Consider the following 25,252-nt stretch of genomic DNA (forward strand, 5'->3'; position numbering starts at 1 on the left):
TCCCTGTGATGGTAAGGCATGTGACCGGTCACAAAATGCCAACCTGAGGAAAACCCTGTCCTGCTAAGTCTTCAACAGTGTTGACTGCCGTTACAAAGTGAATTTACATGAGAAACTCGCCCAGTAAATTACAAGTATCTGTGGTTTACTTGAGTTTTGTTTTTCTTGCAGCATGTATCACATTTATTCCACTACACTTCTGTCTATAGTATGCTCACATTACTCTCTTCATATGTATGCTCTAAAGTCAGCTGATGAATTTTCTGTGTGACCTGTATTTGTGTTGTTGTTTGGTTTGCCTAAGTTGTGTTGCCAATTCTCATCTCCATGGTTGGACGTAGAGTTTAACCAAACTTAATGTCAGTCAGATCAGGCAGTTCATTTAGTGGGGGTAGTAATGGTGATAGCAGATCAGTGTTTTACCTTGTGTTATAGCTTTTAAAAAGAAGAGAGATGTTTGCTCTTTCTATCACAGACTACTGAAATAAACATAAATAACGTTTTTGTTGAATGCACCCACTTATTCTTGACTGCACTCATGCATTGTGGAAATAAAACAATGTTTCAAGATTTTTTAAAAAGTAATTTAAATACTGAAGTGTTTTATTTTAAGAATGTACTCCATTGTGACTATTTACAGAGTGACCTTTGCTTGTTTCGCATGTTATGTATTTTGTTCACCACGAGCCGACTGGCTTTCCGTCAGCTGTCATGATAGACTGTAAATTAAAACCAATCAAGTACATGTTGATAATGAAGCTGAAAATTTTATAGCTCGCTCTGCTGACAGGTGCAGTATAGATCCAAAACCCAGTCTACCCCAGTTTAACAGACAGAACAGAGGTCAATCCATAAAGCTAAAGTCCAAATATTTCTCAAACATGGTCCATGTCATTGTGGTGTGTTTGTATCTTGCTGTTTTATGTCGACATACTCATTTTTCTGACCAGCTTCTCTGTTATTGGTTGTTTCACTTTGATTAGCTGCACCTTAATGCTTAGCTCATAGGTGGTGTCTCCAACTCAGAGTACTTAACTAATGTTTATTCGTTTTGTCACAAGGTACATATTACTTCTGACTTCTTAACTGAGATGGATATTTTGTAGAGAAATATACTATTAAGTGCAGTGGTGCCTATTTATATCATCAGGGCAGCAACAGAAAAGAAAGCAGGAGAAAATAGCAAGTATTTAAATATAAACTTACTTTATTTTTGACCGTAATCACAACAACCTCTTCAGACAGCTGCATAAACTTCATCTTCATTTGTAAAGACTTGCCAAACATACTAAATGAATTCAAAACATGAGGTCCATTATTGATAATAATCAGCATTACTATTACCATTATATTCAGAGGCAAGTCAGAGGGGCTTTAAATTATGAGAAGCCACAGTATTACCACTCTCTTGTGTTTTATCTTTGTGCTTCCTTGGTATGAAGTTTAAGAAGTATTGATGTAACATGTATTAACTCCATTATCAAAAGCAGCAGCTGTGTTGTTCAGTTTGGATTCCAGTCAATTACAATAGATCAATGTCCCCATTTTTGGAAAAGAAACGTCTCTATCCTCTGCTGCAGCACAGCCAACTCCTATTGAGTTTATTTTAAGTTTGTTCAAAAACTGAAATATGGCTAAACTTGTTCTATTTGTTATGCCAGCACACAACAACAATCGGTATAAGCAGCTCAACAAGCTAGAACTGTTCCACAGTGTGTCTTTGCAGCATACTGATACTGGCGTACTTAGCTGCTGTGAGAGCGGTTTGAGAAATTCACTCTTTTTCTTTCACTTTCTTTCCCCTCTTTATTTCACATTTCCCTCCCTAAAACAGTTTGCACTTAAAGTGCAATTTAACTGTCACATATTCAAACTGACCACTGTTCCTAATGCTAATTTTTAACAGCAGTGTTTCAGGCCTAATGTTCAAATGGCTGATACTGAAAAGACTTAAGGTAATTCTGAGGTCAGTTTCAGGGAAAAAAAAAAATCAGTGCACATACAGATAGTTTCTCAGCTGCCTCTGTTGACATACGGGCTCATGACCAGAGTTTTGGTTTTAGGGGGTTGGTTTGGGTGTGTTAGCTTGAGTTTACCTAGAATATTAATACAGATTATTGATGACTGACTCTAATAAGGCAAAAAGGAGTGTGTGAGGGATGTTTTTTTTTCTAGTATTTTCCAAATTAATTATGGGTTAATTGGCAGAAACAAACATCAAATTACTGTAGTGACTCAAAATAATTGTGGTAGGCCTTTATGCAGTTGAAAAAGACAAAAAAAAACGTTTTCAATTTGAATTTGTTCTTTTTAGCTGCTTTTCGATCTAATTTTCTGTGTTTGTCAAGTTTGATTAAAGGTGTTGTTTAAAGTGTTTGTTCTCCAAAAAAAATAAATAAAGACTCAACAAATAGGGATGTGCATGTTTGGTTAACTGAATGGTAAAACACTGTCACCCTCGTTGGTAGGTCAAATGATTAATTCGATTTACGTTGTATCTTGCTCCAAGCTCCTGTCAGTGGCTGCTGCTGTAATGTTAAAAAGCACTACTACCCTGATGTAAAGAAGCACAGCTGACGGTGTCCAAAAGCACTGTTGGTTCTGTGTCAATTTGTGGTCGAGACACGCTGTGATCCCATCTTACATAAACAGTGGGAAATTTTTACTGTTAACTGACTGTTTCTACAAGAGTTGGCCATTATTCTGAATTCAGAGTTTAAATTAAATGACAAGGAAATTCATTTCTCCGATCCATCCCTGATAACAAGCGACTCTCAGTGCCAGTGTCAGATTTAAGGCTGGTAAGGAGAAATTTTAAAGTTCATTATACAAACAAACAACATTATTTGTGCTTCTACACAGCAGACCACTGTTGTACTGTGTGGTGTGTTATTCTGGGGGACTTCGGGGGGTTTGGCTCCACTGCTCCAGGATGTAGTTTTTTCATCTGTTTAGTGAGATATGCTGCAGTAGTGCTAATTTTTGTGGTTTTGTTTTGGTGCATCACCAAACAAAACCTGCTTTTGTAACCTGCTATTTTCAGCGCAGCAGCCTTGGCACGTACATAGATAATTGATGTTATGTTGATGTTAAAACAAACTGGTTTAAAAATCTGTTTCATGCTCACAATCCCTGCTATGAGTCCTAGATTTACCTGTGACTGCCTCAGCCCCCTCCGCCAGGAGAGAAACAAACTTGTATGGTTAGTGCCGCATGAAAAACTCCTCACACAGTTGTGTTCACAATTACTTAGACTCTGTTATCTGGTTCGGTTGTGTTTTTCTGCCTCTCTGCTTTCTTTAAGGAAATAATCATACCCTTCACATAGAGGAAAATTTCACAAAGGTATTTTTTTGCTGCTGGTTTGTCTGGCTAATCAATAAAATACACCTCAGATCCAGTCGGTCACTGTCCTTTGATTTGATACTTAAAGCAGACATGCACTCAAAATGAAAGACACTAGTGGTCAAAAGTCAAACTTTGAGTAAAAAGAGGCTCTGAAATGTGATATTTAATGTTGCCACCAGGTTTCCTTTGTCAGAATGCAATACTGTTTTGTCAAATAAAGCAACCTTTTCAAGTTTTTTTCTGTGTTTGTTACCGCTTTGAATAATACATCAGCTCAGGTCTTCTCAGAATTAAGGGATGTGTTTTGTAAGGATTACCTCATTTAGCTACAGTGTAGGGAAAGGTTTGGTCAAAGTAGTGAAGCACTTTAAACTAACAAACTTTAAGTTTGTAAAGAATTTCCCCCTGTTGGACAAGGCAGAGTTTTTTTTTTATCTCCTCTGATCTTTTCCTAAAGATATTGATCCTGCTTTCTTTTGACAGACAAAAGTATCACTCTTTGTGGATAACTGCTGTGTAAATTATGAACAATGGCTGCTCCATCAGTATGACGTCATCATCTTTTGCCAACTAGAAATGAAAAACTATAATGTACAAATTCTTGATCTGCTTCCTGATTTCATCAGTATTATTTTTTTCCACCAGTTAAAAACTTGTCATACAAGCTTTAAGATATATTGTTTTCCATGTTTCAATTTACTAAATGTTCTGTTTGTTTTCAGTGTCAAAATGAAAAGAACTCATTCTGCAAAAAGTACCACTTTCAGTGTGACTTTTTGGTCATACTTGATTATTAAAGAATTATTGTAGAAGCAGTGTTTTAATATTACTGCAATATTAACTTTGTATAAAATGTAGATAAGTTCTGTCCAGAAAATGCATCATAGTCTATAAAACCCTAAAGTGTTCTGTTCCTCAGTCTGACCACTATAGCTTTAATACAATTGTGAAATCCAATTATGTATAAAGTGGCATCAGATGGATGTAAAATTGAGTTAGTAAATAAACTGTGACCTCAAACTGTAGTTCAGTACAACTGCCGTGTAAATTCTCCATCACTGGGTATTCAAAATGTCTGAGCGCAGAGACTCTGAATATTTCACACACACAGCTGCATCAACAACAAAGCAAACTTTCATGAAACATTGCTCAGTGGATCCCGACTGCGTCCTGATGCTGATGAGCTTGCCCCTATTGAAATTGTATGAACGTACATCACTCTGCACTCTGTGACCACACCCCGTCACTGTGACTGCTGCTGCCCTATGGCGCATTGTACTTCATCCTAATTAAAATTAATAATTGAAAATAGGAAATCAATGTGTGTAAATTACGAGTGTTTTAGTCGATTGTATCGGGTTGACACTGTTTTTGAGTTGCTTTGTTGTTGCACGTGACCACCCCCCCTGCTGTTGTCGTGTTAAGATGTCTGTGATGCAGCATAATCATGGCTTTATTTATACTCCAGTCACTGTGTATCAGTGTGTACTGTAGATAAACGTCCACTTCTGCTCTGATTGCTTTTTTGTTGCTGTCCTGTGGCTACGGAGCACAGGGTTTGTTTTCTGCAGGATGGGGTGAAGGGTAAATTATTAATTGGAAGGAGCAGTGGGCTGTGTAACAATTTGCTGATCCAGAAGCTTTCATGAGCCGTGTCAGGTTCTGTTGAACAAGTGACTGGTTTACTGCACTGAGGCAAAGGCATCGCTCACAGGCGGCTTGCACTGCCACCCAACCCAGCTGGTTTCATTAGAAAGGGAGGGCCATCCTTTTTGTGTGTGCGTGTCTGTGTTTGTTGTTTGCATCACATCACTCTTAAGTGCCTCTTTAGACTAAAGTTCGAGATGGCCTGGCCTTGTCTGTCTTGGTCGACCACCAGCCCTGTTAACCCAGTTAGAGCTGAACCACGGAGGAGTCGGCTGGCACCTGCAGGGATGGTATTGATCCACTTTCACATCCTGAATAGAAGTTAGACAAATGATCAGATCCTCCTCAGGATAAACAACAAGGCCAGCCTTTTTAATCAGTAATGCACAGTCTGAAAAGAATTAAGTTATTCACTCATTAGTTTGGTGGTTCCAAATAGGCAACGGTCAGATCTTGTTACTTCTTATCCACGTGCATGGTGGTATCAGGAGGGAGCATATGGTGCATTAAAGTGAATTGTCTCTGTGTGGTAATGTGGGCTGGGTACTGTGCTGTTTTTTCTTCCCCAGGGGAAACGTGAACACACAAGGGCTCGGGCGAAGATGAATTAGTGCAGGACAAACGACACGCCCAGCAACACAATCTGCAGCACGCTGTTATTCCATTTCAGCAAAACTGCCCCCATGACTATTGGCAGATTCTTCTGTATATTTAGAAAATCGTTTGTCAAGCGCACAGGGATGCACCTAAACTGTTTACTTGTCGTGCCTGGGTTTTCTGAGGGTGAATAAATAACGGTGTAATAGGTGTCAGCAGAACATGTCGGGGACAGTGGGGCCTGTCTGGGAGCACATTGGCAGCTTTTACTGCTGCAAGTTTCACAAAGCTGAGAGACATTTATCACTCAATGCAAATTCACCACTTTACACAACAATCATCATTTTCCCTGTAGACCCAGGGTACCAGTCCTGTCTGCTTTTCACTCTATTAGTCTGCGTCATTGAGTCAGGGAGCAAGTGATGAATAGCTGAATGTTGAGTCGTGCTTTTATTGAATAACTCCTATTACAAATAGCTCATTTTGACTGAAGAGCAGAATATAACAGTCTTGTGTCAGCTAAATTGTAGGAAGAGATGTTTCATTGTTCTTTTTAAAAGTGATCATTGTAACACTTTAAAGCCCGTCTCTATCCCATTTTGTAACAGTGACTTGCTGATATTAATTCCGGTCATGGAGTGTAATTTGAAAATTCAGATCTGTCAAAGGAGAGGGTAAAAAAAAGAAAAAGAACAAAGCCACCAAGAGTGAATCAGACAATATGAAACTCAGAGGTGCACTCTTCTCATGAGGCGATGCAGGAGACTCGTAAAGACAATGAGTCACGCAGCTTTGCTTTGCCACAAGCTCCGTTGAAGAGTAAGCGAGGAGTAAAAAGGCTCTTGAGAGACAGAAGCTTTTTTTCCTCATAATTTCTCTGTCTGAGTTAAGTTATTCCTCAAGTGTCAACAGTGTGTGTTAATAATAGTTATGTGACAGCCAGCGACTCGGGCACTGGGGAGTGAAGTCTGGCTTCGTGCCAGATATTCCAATTGCAGTAATGTGCTTTTCAAAGTAAGAGCTGGCGAAGAAGCAAGCGTCTGTCTGCACGGAGCACCCCGAGTGGCCTGCGTTTAAACCAATCCAGCAGTGAATCCATTCAAGTCAGCTCCTTTTTTTTCCTCTCTCAAGCATCCACCTGAGTAAAGCAGTAGGAGTCTAAAACTCTGATGCCATTTGAATATGGAGGGATGTTCTTTTTAAACAGCTCCACTCCTGACTTTAGCTCTGAGAAGCTTTGCGTGGCAAAGACTCCCACCTTACAGAGAACAGTGACAAACATTTTGCTGAAGAGGACCAAGTTCAGGAGAACTTCTGCATGAAGCCAGCTGCTGAAAGCCGTTTGAGTTTAATCCTGTTGCAGCCGGTGCCTGATCATGCAAACTCCTGAGCGCACTTCAAAGCTCTGCACCACCATCATGGCTCTCTCTCAGCCTGTTCTTTGGACTTCACCTGCAGAAGTTTCCCCCTCACCATGATCTGTTTTGTTCTAGCTGAGGGTATTATGCTCAGCGCCTTGGGATTGGACCTTTCCCTGTGTGTGAGGTTATCCACTTCCTGACTGTTATGCATTATGAGCTCTGAGAGTCTGGGCTGGCTGGTGTATGTGTCCTCTGGTTAGGCTCCCTGACCCCGGCCAGTCCAGTTAATAGGCTGGATCACAGCTTCAGACTTGTGTGGGATTCACTGCCTACACAGTGCAGCCCATGGGGGGGTCCTCATCACACTGCACGATTTAACTGTACAGTCCTGAAGCTGCAGCCCTCATGCTACATATGACTTTCCTCTGCTGTTTTTCTCTCTGTTTTTGCCCACAGCTCATCATGAACTCTGACTCCTTAATCACAGTTAAATGCTGTCAGAGCCAGGGAAGTGAGAGACTGCTGGGTAAAGTTTGAGAAACCTCTGTGTAGGAGAGAGACAGCAAGATAATGGGCTTTGCACTCAATGTGCTGAGGCCTCTAACTGCAAGCTAAAGAAGGTTTAAAACTTCAAATGGTAACATTCATGGCGCTCCTAAGCAGCAGAAAAGTCTGCAAATTAAGCTCTGGATAGATTTTGGTTTATTTCAGTTTCCTCTGCTGTGCTGGGTGTTTTAATGACATCACATTGTGAGTTAAAGATGTATAAAATGCTCTCTGTATCGGTGTGGTCAGCACTCTGAGCTTAAACCAGAGGTGATGATGCCTTGGGTAATATACACAGTGCCTGTTTTTGTGCTGTGCAGAGGGATTGCTGTGGGCCAAGGGAGCTCTGGTGAGTGCTTATAGAGTGCTAAACCAAGTTCCAGCTAAACTGCTCATCCATTACCCACACACACACACCTCACATCTAATGTGCCAGGGTCGTTTGCGTGGCAACAGCTCAACCTTCAGGGAGCTCATTCATGCCAGACTGGAGGCCAGGAGCAGATTAGATCAAATCAATGTGAGCCCTGTAATGTTGGCTTCCAGTCTGCCCAACCACAGAAGTAATACTGCAGTGGCCAAGTGTTTCAAGACCCCCTTCAGGGCGGACCTGTCTGTACCAGGGAGGCAATGATCATCTTCCTGCTGCGTACCTGGAAAAACAGGCTTCAGTGCCGGCCATGACATAGGCTTCATTAAGCTCGCGCTCTGACTGATCACAGCTCTGGCAAAGCGAGCATACAGGGAGGGTGCATGGTGTCTTTACATTCACAAGTGGGTCTGCGATGATTTGAGAATCAATAGTGGAATATTCACCGTCCTGGCCTCTGCTGTGTTGGCCTGGACCCCAAGCTGGGCTTTTATGTGAGGCGATACGAGAGCTGCTGCTGCTGCTGCTGCTGCTGCTGAGGAGACATATGGCCACAGCAATCACTTAAATCACCTCCAGATCCTCAGAAGAACAATTACCCCAGTAAGACTGAAGACTGCCTACCACCCCAACTCAGTGCTCATTGTTCTTGCACATAAAAGCCAGTTGTTCATTTAACCTTGTGGACTGGCCGTTTGCTCATAGTTTATGGAACGTATTGAGTTTTTCTCTTCTTTTTTTTTGTTGCACACAGCAACCCCCAGAGAAATGTGGGAATTGCTTGTTTTACATCAGTCCCTTAGGTTCCACTTAGCAACATCAACAAGCATTTTGCATTTAGCTATATAGAGCATCTATGTTATATAACAATACCAATTTTCTTGAGTTACTCTGTTACAATCCAGATGGGAGAGCTAATTTTGCTGTTCATTGTTGACAAATCCTCCTTTGGGGTTTCTGTATTTACGGAGTCGTCACACAGGGTGAACATTGTTTCATTCAAGTGTTTTTCCACCTAATTAAGCCTCTCTGCATTATTACTTCAAGTTCAAGACAATTAGTCAGTTAAAAGTGCATTTAGCAAAGCCTGAAAACTGAGCATTTGTCGTTAGAGTTACAGCATATCGATAATTAAAATACTTCCAGTGCCTTAAGATCTTTTTTTTCCCACTGGTTGTTCTGACAGCTGACTGCCGAAGTTGCACCTGCTAAAGGTGTTAAAAGAAGAAGTAACAAACTGTTATTTATGAAATCTCTCTCTCTTCCTGTGTTCTTAATCTTCCAATCCTCTCTTGCTCTTCCCTCCAGACATGAGAGGTGTGAACAGCTTGCACATTTGCTTCCCTCTGTGCAGATGAATTTCAAGGTGTTATTAAGGCCTTTTTATGATGGTTGTGGTGTGTCAACATCACATACTGTAGACTTAGTCTGGTTCAGGATATATCTTTCCTGTTTCTTGGTGACAGGAGTGGGATTTATATTGCACCTGTTTATTTGTCTATGTTTTTCTCATGGATAATGGGGAGTTTGAATAACCCTACATCAAGCAAAACAACCTTAGATTTGTGTGAAAACAAATTATGCTGGCATAATTTCTTCGAACCTTAAAATCTATATAAATTTGATCTATATACCTTCCCTACAGACAGAGGATTTTCCCTGCTTTTCACCAGAACATATCAAAGTAATTAATTGATCTATTGGCAGTATACTTACTTTATTTAAGTGACTATTTTGACATTCAAACCTTTTCTTACAAGAAAAAATTTGAAAACAAAGTTCTTAAATTAAAAAGTGTTAGCTTTTCAGGTTTAGAAGTCACATCTAATTTTTAGGTAGCCATTGATTATAATATCAGAAACTTAAATCCAAAACATTTGCCTTCTTAGTTCATTAAACTGATGTTATTCACACTAACCTGTGACACCAAACTGTTAAATATTAGAATATTTTACAGTATTGTGTTTGATGGAAAGCTAGTTTAGGACTCCAGTTTCATCTCACTTATGCAATGCAAACTGGCTACTTTGGATCTGCAAATAACTGTAAACCACGAGTCACAGGCAACATTAGCCAGCATTCACCATATGATAAAAGTACTAAAGGTAAGACCTGGATAAAATGAATATACCAGATAAGACACTCCAAATGACCCAGTGTTATTTTCCTAACACATAAACAAATCAAGTATGCTGATGACTCCATAGTATATTTAAAACAAACTAACTTGTGAATTATAGAAAAAAAGAATCACATGGCTACTCATTTGGTCCAACTCTTAAGACATATGTAACCAAATTGTTGTGTGTTTCACAATATTAGTAAGCATTAACCCCTAACTACCTAAATCAATGTACAATTAAATTAAACCATTGTTTTTGTGTGTTTTTATGTGTTTTTGCATTCTTACAGCTGCTGAATTGAGTACAGATTGTAAAATGAAATATTGAACATACAATAGTTCATGGATTAAAGTTCTCCGTCCCTGCAACAGATTTCCGTCAACAAGGCAAGGAGCTGTCACTGTTTTTGATATTGACAGACTTTAATGGAGTCTGCACCAATGCGTTTTGCAAACATGGATGCACTACTGTTAGCAGGGGAAAACCGACGTGTCAGTAATTGCCAAATCAGTAAAAAATTAGTGGAGATGGGCTTGGCTGATTGAAATGGGCGACAATGGTAAGCCATTTAGCTCATGGTGCAGGGAAATGAATATAGCAGGTGCTGCACTATTGTTATTAATCCATTGTTACTGAAATAACAAAAAAAATGAAGTTTTGTGATTTATATCCAATTAATGACAATAGTAAGGTCTATTGTTACATTATGAGCATTTTTTACGAGTTGGGGCTTAGGAAGTAATGCAACCCCCCACCCCCTACTACCACCACCAACACAAAAAATAATTTTCAGTCAAATTATTTTTTTTTTTCACTTTAATCCATGAATAGTTATGTATGTAAAAATGTGTAAAATAAATAAATAAATAAATATTAGATATTATATTTATAAATTATATATAGATGTTATATTATATTTATTTATTTATTTATAAGTTAACCCTCTGACCAATATATTGGGACATACTTCATTTCACCCCACCCTTGGTATGTGTAGATTATGAATCCATAGGCATTCGTGGGATACAAAGGTCATTTCAGCTGCATCAAGACCTGACAGGGTATATCGCAAATTTGCGAGAACGGGCATCAAGGGGTTAAGCAAAGTAGCCCTAAACCAAACTGAGTTAGAAAAGAAAGAGATGCAGCAATAATATAAGACTCCTTCTTTTCTCTGTTTTTATAGTGTTTGTATAGACCTGTCCAATACATAAATGTAGTGACCAGTGTAGTTTTAGGGGTTAACTTGATTTAGCAACCTCTCTGTAAAGCAGTTGTAATGCTTGTCTGCTCTGTATGTGGTGTATTTTTCAGCCAGAGGCTTTCTTTAGACGCTTGGTTACAGTTTGATTAATGTTTTGGAAGGCTTGTATTGACAGGAGATATGAATTTTGTTCTACCGTGTTGCTGGCTTGATATTTGTCTTACAGAAGCTTTGCTCACACCAGAGGAGTATTTGTAAGTGTGAAACAGGGACTCACACACACAAAGTCTCATTTTTATTTCTGTCTCAGATCCTTTTTTTGTGTTCAGTTTGCATGCTCTTGTAGTGTTTGTGCATCCGTTTCTCTGAATGTCTTCAAGTGATGGTCTGACAAAGTTAGCACTGTGATGGATAGAGAGACACAGAGGGTGTTCCTCTGCTTTTTGCTTCGAGCATGCTTGGATACATTTCTGCAGCCTGTGACCCACAGCAGGAGTAAAGACAGTTGAGGAATTTAAAGACGAGGCTGCAGATAAAACTTCTATTTCGTGAGAAAAGGGCCAAAGGGTTTCTTTTTGCCCATGTTAGCCCCAAACTATGTATTTCTGGAAAATGTACAACAATATAATCTCACATGGCTAAAACAGCTGGACACTGTAGCTATCAGTAATTCATTGCCATACAGAAGAGCTTTTTGTAGCGTTTGTAAGATGTTTGGCTACCACATTTAATGCAAGATAAATTTGAAATAAAATGCCATGCCAATATTCCTGGTAATGATGAATCATCCACCAAGCACAACAAAGTGGATCATTGATGTATTTTTAATAGTTTTTGGACAACAATAGAGCTCTATGGCACAAAGGAATAATTAACATCAAGCTTTGGACTGACTTTTGTGGAATTTTCTGCCAGTGTAAAGAATCCTGAGACATGCTTAGAGCTAAATTCTTAAAATTAATTAATGGGAAATTACTCAGAAAGATTTTCACTAAAGAGAAACATCAATACAATGCATATGGAGTAGTGCAGGGAAGTTTTTATAATGTACAGTGATAAGTTGTGGGCAGTTATTTCCAGAGATGTCCAATATTCTTGATGAAATATTCCATGTATCACAGGAATCCATTTATGGGTAATTATGTTACGTTTGCATTTACGTGACATATTATTGCAGACGATTTCAAGGATAAATCCTGGTGCACATTCCTCTCCTTTGTTCCTCGGTTTAGCCTGATGTCTTGTCTCTGTGTGCCTGCAGGCTGTGAGAGCGACTACTGGGGACCTCATTGCAGTAATCGCTGCCAGTGCCAGAATGGGGCCAAGTGTAACCCCATCACAGGTGCCTGTGTCTGCACTGATGGGTACCAGGGATGGCGTTGTGAGGAGCTTTGCGAGTACGGATACTACGGCAAGGCATGCCAACTTCCCTGCCAGTGTCTCAACGGTGCCACCTGCAACCATGAGACAGGAGAGTGCATCTGTGCAGCAGGGTATTCAGGGGCTTTGTGAGTATTCCAGGGAAAGAACATGTCTATGTGCCATTTGTTGTTTGTCTGGGATTTCTTGGTAGATGCAAAGAACTGCAGGCAAACACAAGTTATGTGTCTGACACTTTGACTCTTGACGTGTGTGGTGACAGCTGTGGAGAGCGCTGCCCCTCAGGGAGCCACGGGCCTCAGTGTGAGCAGCGTTGCCCCTGTCAGAACGGAGGAACGTGCCACCACATCACAGGGGATTGTTCCTGCCCTGCCGGATGGACGGTAGGTCACATACACACAAACATGAGTCGGAAATAAGAAATTAAGGATTGAACAGTGTTTGAGTGCTGGAGAAAGTGAGTGAATGTGTCAAAATGTTTTTGAAAGAGATTGGACCTGAGACCAATAAACTGTCTTCAAATATAAATGAGAACCTCTTTAATGGAAAAGGAAAAACTCAGGTGGGGAGGTTGTGCTTGTTTTTATTTATTCTTGGCTGTCGGGTGATGGTAAGTGAACATACCTGCAGCAATATGAAGTGTCATTGTGATGTCTCACTCAAAAGGTGTTTGATATCAGCTTGTTTTATATCATTATTGTCAACTCTTCCATGTCATTCCCACTATGCAAAACCCCAGATAAATGAAACAAAGCCCCTGTATCATGTTTTAATTTTGAATTTAAAATCATATCTATATCTATATCTATAATAAGAGGGGTGAAGTGAGGGGGAAGCAGATACATTTTTTATGGTCTAACACTTTTAAAGTCAGACTGGTCAGGTTATGGACTTCTTGGACTTTGTGTATTTGAGATAACCTGATTGAAATACTTTAAAGGAGCAGTTATCCCAAACTGAACAATCTGATACAACTGCTCGCTGAAATATTCATGTTAATTGCTTTTTAATGCAGCTGCAATAACTTGTTGATTTGAATGCGAATATCCTGGTTTTGGCTCAATGCACTCAATGAAATAATGTACAATTGTGTCACATGACTATTGTTTTGAAAAGAGCTACTTTCCTATTGGGTAGTATCCAAAAGGAAATATCTTTGTCAGCAGAGATAATGTAGGAGAGAGTAAGGCACAGGCTAGACAAATATAGAGGAACATAAGGAGGGATTTTAAAGTGTCCATTTATCCAGGGGGGAAAAAGGACAAAAGTTTTAGGTATTCAGTCCTGGTGGCGTGTTGTTGTGAGTGATGTGTCTCATTAGATTCTCTGTCGTCTGTTTTTTTCAAAGGGTTCAGTCTGTGCCCAGCCGTGCCCTCTTGGCAAGTATGGCATCAACTGCAGCAAGGACTGTTCCTGTCGCAACGGGGGGACATGCGACTCTGTCACCGGGCAGTGCAAGTGTGCAGCTGGGTTCAGTGGGCGCAGGTACACAGTGGTGGAAACCTCCAGCACACATGCTGCTCAGTTATTTTACAGTAAAAACTCTATGCAGATGTCTGTAATCCTCTTTTGCAATTAGGGCAGACAATGGCATTATTTATTGATGCTAACACAAACGTATGGTTTCCTGCCGACAATCAAACATTGACCTATTCTCTTTGTTGACATCTAATTAGGCACAAACCTGGCTGTTCTTTCCAAAGAAGAAGAAAATAAAGAGTTATCTCACACTCAAGAGAAATAAGCATTTAAAAAACTTCCCATCGGTTCATTTGAAGGTGGATTGGAAGCTTTTAATAGTTGTGTTTATGTTTAATTAATCTTATACCTCATGCTGGCCAGCTTGGTTTCACGTCTTCAGCCTTCATCCTCCTCCTCTCTCAGCCTGTCCATTGATCTCACCATGGGCTACATGCTGTTTGGATTCTGCTCATTAATTATAAGTAATGGGCTTATATTAAGGTCTCATTGAAATCCACAGATCTTTTCAGTTCCCTATGCCTGCCAGAGCAGCCCAGAGCAGCCTGGGTTTATTAGTTCAGCTAAAGCAATTGTCTCTGGATAGAAACACTTCCTCGACAAGACCTTCCCTTTACTTTATTATTTTGCAAAATTGCCCTCATTCATTTTGTCAGTGGCAGGTGAATTAACCTGCCAGGAATAATCTGAGGTTCTGTTAGCCCGCACCCTCTGCTGTCTACTATAATAATACCATCGTCCCCTGATGAGACTAAAGCCAGGGTAATTTAAACATGAAACATAACTCGCCCATTTTATAATGTAATTGAGCTATTTGTAATAGCTTTGTTAGACTCTGGAGACTGATACCCCTCTAAGGGTTGTATAGCCAATCGAGTATATTTAAGTGAAGGAAAAAAACTTTTCTGATCTGCTCCAGTGCTTCATGTGGAGAAAGTCCAGCTTGACTAACTTCTGTGGTTGATGATGATTATTTATTCTTATCAACCCTGCTGAGAGACTCAAAGCCTAACTGCAGGGGGCAGGCCTTCCTGTCATGTACAACTTAGACTTTGACTGCTAGAGTTACATTTTTATAGAATGAATGTCCATGCTAAATTATATGAAACATGAAGCACTATTGATATACAAGATTTATAGTGAGTAATAGTACAAGCTTAAGAGTTTACAACACACTTGTAAATATCAGAGCTGCTACTTCCAAACACTTCCTTTTAACAAAATGTGCTATAACTGTCAAAAGCAGTTGTAAAAGTAGTTTTAACGGAAGTGAATTTGTAGATCGGGATAAAAGATGACTAGCTCTGACCTAAGAGCTTTAGAGAAAACTTTAATACAGCCTACTTTTATAATAATAATGATAATTTTTTTAAAAAACATGTCTTGTTTCTATAATGTTGGTTAGAAAGCTAGGGGTAAAATATGTGTATAAAGTTGAGGTTTAGAATATCCATAGAGGGGGAAAATAAAATTACTGGTGGCAAACTTTTACAGATTAACTAATAATGAAAAATCCCCTTTGTTGCATTGAGAGGAATGAAAAGCAATGATTGGCCACAAGCTCTGAGAGGTCTGAAGAGGGAAAAGAGAGGGACTGGTACGGAAATGCAACTTGCTGCACGTACATAGTTTTACAAACAAATGAAGAATCCTCACATCAATCCTCAACGTTACTGGTAACCAGTGAAGAGATTCTTGATACCTGTGAAGAGCCTGGAAGAGTCAGCTTGGAGAGTTTTTCAAGAGCTGCAGGCAGGAGAGAGCTCATCAACTGATTCAGGAGATGAGAAGAAACAGAGAGTTCTGAAAACAGTCTCCAAATATCTTAACAGACAAGTTATTTTAATATAGTCAGTAAGCTAACTTGGAAAAAGCCAGGCGCTAAAATTAATACCAAAATAAAGTAAAAAATGTTTTAAAAAAAGCAGATTATTTGTCTAAATTTTTGTCATACTATCACAAACCATTCAGAGTTGAGAGTTTTTTCTTCTTAGTGACACTTTGATGTGTTATTTTTGTCTTACATATAGATATTTATTCACTTCAGCGTCAGATAGCTAATATTATCGTTAAAAAATCATTTTATATGTACAATTTAATGCTTTGTTGTTCGAAAATGTTAAACTTGCCAAACCTGTGATGATTTTTTAAAATCTTTTATTATCATAAAATTGATTAGTCCTTTTACTACACAAAGAAACATCAGAAATGATGAACAATAGATTAAACTGATGGCTGGGAAAAGCCCTTTGTTTGTATTTTGTCTCATCTTTTTATTGCCCATTTACTGCAGATGTCAAATTCACACATTTACAACACATTCACAGACTGATGGCACAACTACCAGGAACAGGTTTAGGGTTAAGTGACCTTTGATGATGTGGAAAATTTCTACAAACAATGTTTGAGATCTTTTGTTTTGTCAGACAATCTGATCATCAAATCTTTTGCCAGAATTCATGTTGTTTCATTCTCTGTCAAATGCCTCATTGAAGTTGATTTATTGATTTGTCTTTTATAGCTTCAGTATGTTATATGACCGAAACTGCTTTTTCCTTTTTTGTTACCACTCTTTTTTACTTGACATTTTAGAAGCACCAATTTAAAAGACCTTGTAATTTCCCTCCAGGTGTCAGGATGACTGTCCTGTGGGCACTTTTGGTCCACAGTGTAACCAGAGGTGTGAGTGTCAGAATGGAGCCAAGTGTCACCATATCAATGGCGCCTGTCTCTGTGAAACGGGCTTTAAAGGTCCTAATTGCCAAGAGAGATTCTGTCCTCCGGGCCTCTACGGCCTCATCTGCGACAAGTACTGCCCCTGTAATACCAGCAACACCGTGAGGTAAGTGAGACATCAGTGATATACCACACACAGTCACACTGCCGTCTTGCAGCGAAGCCCCCTGCAGCTCCATATGAATAAACTCATCTCCTACCCAGTTTTTGCTCTGAGCCAGCTCTCATTCTGAGTTTGGACACCACCACCATGTCATCCAGTTAGCTTTTAATCGCGACCTTTGCTTCATTCATAATTTCTCAGCTGCATTCATAGTTAATGCAATGTTAATGCTCTGATTCCGGCTGGAGTTGGGCACGGACCGTAGAAGTCATTACAGACCGAAGGAGGAAGAGGACACCTCATCTATCTGAAACAAGCACGTAGACACACAGATGGATGAATTGCTGTTGGCGCAGACTTCCTACTTTGACCCTGCTCACCAATGAAGTGTTGATGCTCTCAGCTGAAACTTCACCTCACTTCTTTTTCTCCCTGTTGTTGTCCTGTTTTTTTTTTCTCATTATGTTGTAGCTGCCACCCTCTCTCTGGTGAATGCACCTGCTCTGGTGGATGGACGGGGCTCTACTGTAATGAGACCTGCCCGCCTGGATACTATGGGGAGGGGTGCATGTTGTCTTGCAGCTGCACTAACGGAGCTGACTGCCATCCTGTCACAGGTGGCTGTATATGTGCCCCTGGGTTCATGGTGAGTAACAGATACAGCTATAATTGTGCATACATCACTGCTTTCTGTAATATTTATGGATTATTGTTGGTTCAGATCTTTCCTTTTTGTATTAAAATTGTGATATCTTTTTTTCTATTTGACCTGAATTTGCTTAAGGAGAATATAATAGATGGAATCTGGGAGAGTAATATCACACAAAAAAATCAGTGCTAACTGAAAAAAGGAAAGCAAGTAAAGAAAAGGGAATAAAAAGAAGAAAATGTGAGACATGATTGACACAGAAAACAAAAAAAGGAGAAAAAAAATCACAAAACACATTTAAAACTCATTAAGCCCTCCATCATCATTTAACATGTTGCCGCTTTACTCTCCGTTTTAATTTAATCACTGCTATAATTACAGAGTGCCAACTCCTAATTATGCTATTGGTAACATTCATTTTTCATGAAGCTGCCATAGGTTAATTGTCTTTGTAACCTTGATCCTTGTTATTTCTGTTATCCTTAGAAAAACCCGTAGTTCATTAAGTAATGATGATCAGTAGATCCATATAAGCACTTCATTATCTGTCATATCTCTTACCACATGTTGTGAAGAAGTGAATCCTCCCACATTACAAACGTTACTCGTGAAGGTTGTTGCTTTGATTTATACTTCATGTTATTTGTGGCTCTTGTAAAAAATGTTTGCGTCATTGTGGTTGTAAAGCTCTGGAAGTGGTCCCAGCATCACTTTAGAAGCTTTTTGTACACAGGCAGGCAGAAGCAAGGTGAGGTACTTTATTATTGTGTTATTATGAATGTGCTCCATTCCTCTCAGTGCACTTCCTTGCAAAATGATTCATTCTCTCCTTCTGGACTTTGCAGGCATTAATAATCAGTTTTGTGTATTTTCCAAATGAAAGATTTGTCATAACTTGTTGCGTGACTGAGACAAACAAGTGGAGAGAAACTTTGGATCATTCCTCTCAGACAGATTGAGCAAAAATTAAATCTTTGACCTGAATACTTTCCAGGGGAGGAGGTCGTGTGAAGCCATTTTGTCCCTTTTACAACTGTCAAATTAGTTGCCCAACTTCAATCAGTTCACCCATTGTGTTTCTTGTCTTGCAATCTGAAGTTACAGAGCAACAGAGACTGAGAGGGTACATTTCTGCCAGCGTTACATTTCAGTGGAAATTGCCTGTGTCTTACAGCGGGCCACTGTGGTGAATTGAGCTAGCGAGTGGGGCCGCAGACTGTGTCTTAATTTGCTCCACCTGTTCTCTTTGGCGGCTGCTGGGAAGGGCTGCCAGATCCATTAAACAGACCTAGAGGGCAAGAGCTGGATAGAAAAGAAGGCAGTCAGATGGGAGCAGACACACCTCATATGGAGGATTGGTGCATTTGTGTGTGTGTGTGTGTGTGTGTGTGTGTGTGTGTGTGTGTGTGTGTGTGTGTGTGTGTGTGTGTGTGTGTGTGTGTCTGTGTGTGTGTGTGTGTGTGTGTGTGTGTGTGTGTTGAAAATGCAACTTTTGAAAGGGGAGGAGGGGATGAACGCTCATTGTAGTTTTTTGGTACTCATAACAAAGCTGTGTGAACAACACAGAAGTGAAGAACTGTGATTATGAATCTTACCTGTGAGTGAGTGAGTAACTGACATTCACATGCACAGTGCATGATTATTACTATGCTTTTAAATGTGGTTGATGATGGCATTGAGGGTGTGATTGCTGGTAAAGTCACTTACCCAGGGGACAGCTGATAGCACTAAGCCTCCCTGCTGCATCTTTGTTCAGGATTCCCATCGGGGGGCAAACCAAGCAACGTGTTGGAGCCTGCACGCTTGATTTAGCTCTAGTAATTGGACATGCTCTTTTTGACAGGGACAAAGTGATTACATGTTACCTATTCAGGCATTGTACTGCTCTGTCTGCTGCATGCACTCACAGTCACATTTCCTCTGAGTGTGTCGTTTCAATAGATTTGTGCTGTATCTGAAATATGGCTGCTTAGGGACGAATTCCAGCCTGCATTTTGTAGGTGGGGAAAACAAATCATTTTCCCATCTCCCAGGGCTTTCCAGCCTCATCTGAAAGTTCAGAGGTTCATTTTGTGTCTTGCCGCATGAATTTTAAACTGTAGTCACTCATCCAGCAGTTAGATGAACTGTTAAGGAGTGAGACTGATTGGTAATTAGTGGTGCCATTTGCATCTACTCTCAATGGACACCAGTCTGATCAATGTTGTGTCAGTTAGAGGCTTTCTGGAAAAAACACTCTCCAATTACATTAGGACCTAATAGGTATGAATTTAGTGCCTCGGCCAAGGACGACCTGGCCGCCTCAGGTCCGGTTCTTCCTTCTATCGCCTGTGTAGTTATGTAAGGCCCTGCTGCTCTCGTGCTATAGACTGACAGCCCGTGTATTAATAATGATTCTCCACATACAGACTCCTTTCCTTCGCAGCTCAGAAGGAATATGAATCAGTCGGTTAATGAGAGAGCTGCCTTTCCCCTCATGAGAGCAGACCAACCGGCGTTCTCTGCACCATGAGGGTGAAACCAAGTGGAGTCTGATGCAGCCAAGGATGCTGCAAAATCCATGTGGTCATTTGTGGCTGCATGACGTTTTATCCATGAGTCCAGTCACCAGTAAATTGCCTTTGCTCTGCAGACAGGCTGAACCCCTCCCCACCCTCACCCTCTACCAGCCCCCCTGGCTGGTCCAACTTCTCTCCGTACTTAACAACTGTAACTGAACTGCTATTGTTAGCAGTCTTGAAGCTGTCATTTTCAGTAGAACAAAGGTTATTGCAACCGATTGATAAAAATTTCATCCACAGCCGGGCGCTTTCATGTGGTGTACGGGGAGGAGAGATGTTTTAAGATGTGTGTTCTGCCCCCGGCGTCCATTGGCACATCTCCTCCTGCCTCCTGTTTAAACTCAGTTCAAAATGATAATGAGAGCAGTGAGCAGCCAGCAGTCCCCCGATGCTCTGGTGAGCGAAGCAAGAGCCACTCAGGACTCCTCTGGGCTGCTAATTGGAACTCTAAATCATTGTGTCACCTGTCACTCAAGGCCGGGTTTGGAAGGGAGGGTGTGAGGATCCACAGACTGGCTGTGATCTCCTGCTTCGAGAGGGGTGAGACTATCCGAGGTGGGCTGTGCTCAGCTTTTAAAGCAGGGAGATTCTAATGACCACAGGCTGCAGAGGACAGGGATGGAGTTAAATCCATGTCCTTTACCAGTTCGTTCACTCTAATGCAAAGGTTAGGAGCTTAAAGTCTGCTCCTGCATGGCTGCCTATCTCCCGTTGGTGTGCTTATTAATAGTAGATTGAGAGTGTGCTGCAGCCTGTCAGGGATCTCTCCAGGATTCTGCTGTTTCCCTGTCGACCCAGTTCACTGTGGAGTTTATTTTTCGGTTTTACATAAACCCCTTTTTTCTCCTCAGTTTGGTTTTGTCATATATTCCTTCTTTGTACTGCTGACTCCGTCTGCTGGACTAAACAGGGTGTACACAGCAATGTGCTTCTTCTGATATTTAATGTCTATCAGCATCTTTTCACAGAGAGCTTTGTAAAGTAAATTAACATTGTTCGACTCAAATATTCTTCCCAAATGTGCCTCCAGTTTAGAGAAACAGCAGGGGGTGCTGATATGGCAACAAAAACATGATCTGAAACACTGTCAGTTGTGTTTCTTGGAGAATTCTTAACAAACGAGATTAAAATTTCTGTCTTTTGAGATGCTACAGACTCTTTTTGTGCACTGCATCGACGAATTTATTCACTCTTTTTGCTCCATGTCACATTTTCTTGTTCCTGCATTACTCTGCTGTAGCTTAAATTGTGCTCTTTAGTTTAATTTTCAGACAGAAGGCCAGATAAGGTCATAGATTGGTTGAAGTCTGAGACAAAAGGGTCTGGACTCTCTGGCCTTGGAGTTCAGCCAGCCAGTATCTCCACCTATACGAGTGGAAAACACCCATGAGGCAAGTCTGGAGGTAGAAATGGGAATCTAGGGTGGGGTATAGTTTCAAAAAGTGGAGCACAGTAGGAAGCTGGTATGATCAGCTCAGTGAGTTCAAATGAGCTTTTTTCCTTTTAATCTTCACTTACTTTCAACTATCTTTCCATTTATTTTCTCTAACTTGGCTCCATCTTGTTCACAGAAACAGAATTCTCAGTATAAATAAACAGTTCACACTCAGGCCGCAGAGATACCTTTTCCCATCTGGCCACAGCTTTACAGACTGTATTATTCCTATTTCAGGTCTGCCGGGGTCAGCATTTATTGCAATGCTGATTCTTTACCTCATGACTTTTCAATCTCTCCTCCTCAGGGTGAGGACTGTGAGACAGTGTGTCCACCTGGTCTGTACGGACCAAGCTGCATGTCCACCTGCTCCTGTCATAATCACGCATCCTGCTCCCCCGTCGATGGCTCCTGCATCTGTAGGGAAGGTACGGCATACGTGACTCACAGTGAAGTATGAAAGCACCTCCTTAACTTTGCAAGATAAACTTCACTGGCTGTTCTTTACACTCTGTATTCACAATTAGGCACATCAACAAAATGTTCTGAGGGTCTGAATCCTCCTGCGTTTTGTTCTTAAGAACTTAAGACTGAAGAAAATAAAGTTCATTGTTTTATATACTGTTACTCACAGCTGCACTACACTTTAAATACAAGTTAACAAGAGATATATTACTTCCCCTCACACACTCACACCCATTTACAGTGGCCCTGAAGGCCAATGAGAATAAATATTTCAAATAGCACAAAATCAATTTCACAAAACACAAAAACATTTCTCCAAACAAAAATATATAAAAAAAACACACAAATTTCAAACAACACAAATTCATTTCACAGAACAAATATAAATTTCACAGAATGTGAAAAAAGATCACAAATCACAAAATAAATTTCAAAAAACTGGGGAAGGTAGGACTATGGTACTTGTCTCTGATTGGCTTATTTGATCTGTGTCAGACATCAGTCATCCTTCATTTCCTGATCTGATATTGCACTACTTCAGCAAGGGACATACCTATAGTGTAATTTCCAAATGCTTTTCTTGTATCATGAAATACACATTTCAAATAGAGCACTAAAATTGGTCTTAAAGAACCTTGGACTACAGAGAATGGGCTGATACTCTTCAATGAATGTCGTTAAAAGGGACATGACAGATGACTGATGTCTGACATGCTTCATTAAGCCAATCAGAGACAAGTACCGTGGTCCAACCATTTCCTTTTGCGTAAAATTTATTTTGTTTACTGTGATCTTTATTTGAGTTTTATGAAGTTTATTTAACTCTATACTTGTGTTCCATGAAATGTATTTGTGTTTTTTTATATATATATTTGTGTTCTGTAAAATTTATTTTTGTTTTTTAGAAATGTTTTTGTGTTTTGTGAAATTTATTTTGTGCTTTTTTAAATATCTATTTCAATTAGCCTTCAGGGCCACCATCCACATTGACACAATTAGCAATACACAGAGGAGTGACTTTTTACTTAAGCACTCAAAGTTTAAAAAATTATGTAAAAAAATAACAATAATAATAAGCAATTAAAAGCAGAAAGGAATCAGATGACATTTACTTAGACTAGAACAACACCACAGACAGGAATTAATGTGGATTTAATATTGACTAGAACAGATCAGAATGCATATAGCTATAAGTAAAAACAAATTAAAGGCCAGATCAAAAAGTGAAAGCAATTTGTGTCTGTGACATACAAATCCTTTGTTTCTCCCCCTTTGGGAACCTTAAGATGGGGAATCTGTGTGTTTAACCACAGGTAATACCATGAATGTGAATGAGACTGAGTTTTCAGAGTTTAGTCTAAATAAGTTTGGGATAAAGTAGCTTATAGTTCAAGGGCACAAGCTACAATTAAAGACGACATAACCTGGGAGCCAACCACAAACCTCAAAGGCCCTCGTTTATGCCTGATCTCTTTTTCCTGCTGCTTTCATCTCCCTGCTTTCACCCATTAGAAAGACAGAAAGTTACACCAGAAAGTAATTTGTAGAGCAACAAAGCCTTCTCAAAAAGACAAAACATCTGCTGCATTGACAATAGAGGTATTTTGTAGTGCTGGGATGTGTTTTTGAGTAGAGTTGTGCTGGTTGTGTATTTTTAGCATGTAAGTTTGCTGTGAGTTGATAGTTATTATAAAGAGAAATTAAGGATGGAAATGTCATTAGATAATATGCAGTTATTTGGAAATAGAAAAAAAGGCAACTGTATGATGGTGTTGAGGAAAGAAGTTGAAGGATCACTAAACTTTACAGGTCATCTAACGAGAACATCTCAACAACTATTTAAAACTATTTTACATGAGATACCACATCTCAAATTTGGACCAGATGTTGAAGCTGACAAACAAGTCTCCAGATTCTGCAGGTTGCAGTTAGTCAATGTGCAGTAATATATAATTAGATGTAGAGTGGTCGAGATAAATTTCTCTGATGTTTGCTCAAATAAAAATCCCAGGATCACCAACATCAACATGGTTTAATAACTGAAACACAAAAATGTCAACCATACTTATTAAAAAATTTAGGTCTACAGGACCACAGAGGACCAACTGATAGACCAACAGACACACATACCTATTACCCAAAGCTTCAAATAAACAGAGTGATTGTTTCACATCTTTTCTTTCATTTTTGTAACTCAAAAAGTAATCATTGTGTGAAATCACCTCCTTGTTGCACATTTACAGCTGGATGTATCTCTGCTCTTTCAGGCTGGCGGGGAGTGGATTGCTCCATCCTCTGCTCCAGCGGCACATGGGGTCTGGCTTGTAATCAGACATGTCTGTGTGTCAATGAGGCAGCATGTGACCCTGTAGACGGTACCTGTACCTGTTCTCCAGGTTGGAGGGGGGAACACTGTGACGAATCCTGCCCTGTAAGTCATTTTTTAACAGAGAGTGTGAACCAGAGAATGCAGTGTTAAGGGTTAAATGGTTATTATTTTGTTATTGACAGGACGGCACCTATGGGTTAGAGTGTCGGGAACGCTGTGACTGTAGCCATGCTGATGGCTGTGATCCTGTGAGTGGCTACTGCCGCTGCTACCCCGGCTGGACAGGTGGGTATTGACATCCCAGCAGGCTGGGGCAAGAATAACCTCTGAGATCTAAGATCTATCTATCCTCAGCTGGAAATCAAAAACACAGGATGCTAGTCAGACAGCTTTCTTTCTCCAGAATAAGAAAAAATGCCAGGGAAATTGAGGTTTGTGTTTTACAGTGTGTTTACAAAATGTCAAAGCAGTGTTTTGTTAATTAAATGTTCAATTTGTTTTGCTGCTGAGCCGTCGGGTGTGTGCAAGTGGAATGTGCATAAATGAATTCTCTTGGCTAACACATTGGATGCTGCTTTGCAATCATGCTTATATTGCATCAATTACTGGTTATACACAACATCCACAGTGAGTCACAAGATAAATATTTGGAGGCAGAATCAAATCATTGGCCCAGAACGCTCTCAGGAGTCTTCAACACGGCCTATGATGTTTTTATTTTGGCGCTCGTGATTACTTTAAGTTCCAGGTTGTTGTAAAATTTGACTGAACTATCTGCTGTATTTATTCATCAGGGGTTCAGTCTTAGTTGTATAGTCTCTTTGATTGAACTCTGATCCCCTCCAGACTCATATTCTTAGTTTGAACTTGGTCATGTTTGCTTTTCGTTTCTTGTCACTCCAAATGTTTACTTGCAGGA

General features: G+C 40.0%; 1 protein-coding gene across 7 annotated transcripts in view; it reads left to right on the forward strand.

The window, feature by feature from the left end:
- The window catches only part of megf11 (multiple EGF-like-domains 11), an 83,384-nt gene that overhangs the window by 46,149 nt on the left and 11,983 nt on the right, over nt 1-25,252 (forward strand). For all 7 annotated transcript variants that reach the window (XM_074677597.1, XM_074677601.1, XM_074677604.1 and 4 more), the window contains 8 exons: nt 12,458-12,704; nt 12,839-12,959; nt 13,925-14,061; nt 16,685-16,897; nt 17,366-17,540; nt 21,847-21,967; nt 24,272-24,435; nt 24,516-24,618. In XM_074677597.1, the coding sequence (XP_074533698.1) occupies nt 12,458-12,704; nt 12,839-12,959; nt 13,925-14,061; nt 16,685-16,897; nt 17,366-17,540; nt 21,847-21,967; nt 24,272-24,435; nt 24,516-24,618 (1,281 nt within the window). The remainder of the gene's footprint in view (nt 1-12,457; nt 12,705-12,838; nt 12,960-13,924; nt 14,062-16,684; nt 16,898-17,365; nt 17,541-21,846; nt 21,968-24,271; nt 24,436-24,515; nt 24,619-25,252) is intronic.

The sequence above is a fragment of the Halichoeres trimaculatus genome, unplaced genomic scaffold (assembly GCF_033239565.1).
Source record: "Halichoeres trimaculatus isolate MK-OKI-2021-1 unplaced genomic scaffold, fHalTri1.1 fHalTri1_scaffold_10, whole genome shotgun sequence".
Classification (NCBI taxonomy): domain Eukaryota; kingdom Metazoa; phylum Chordata; class Actinopteri; order Labriformes; family Labridae; genus Halichoeres; species Halichoeres trimaculatus.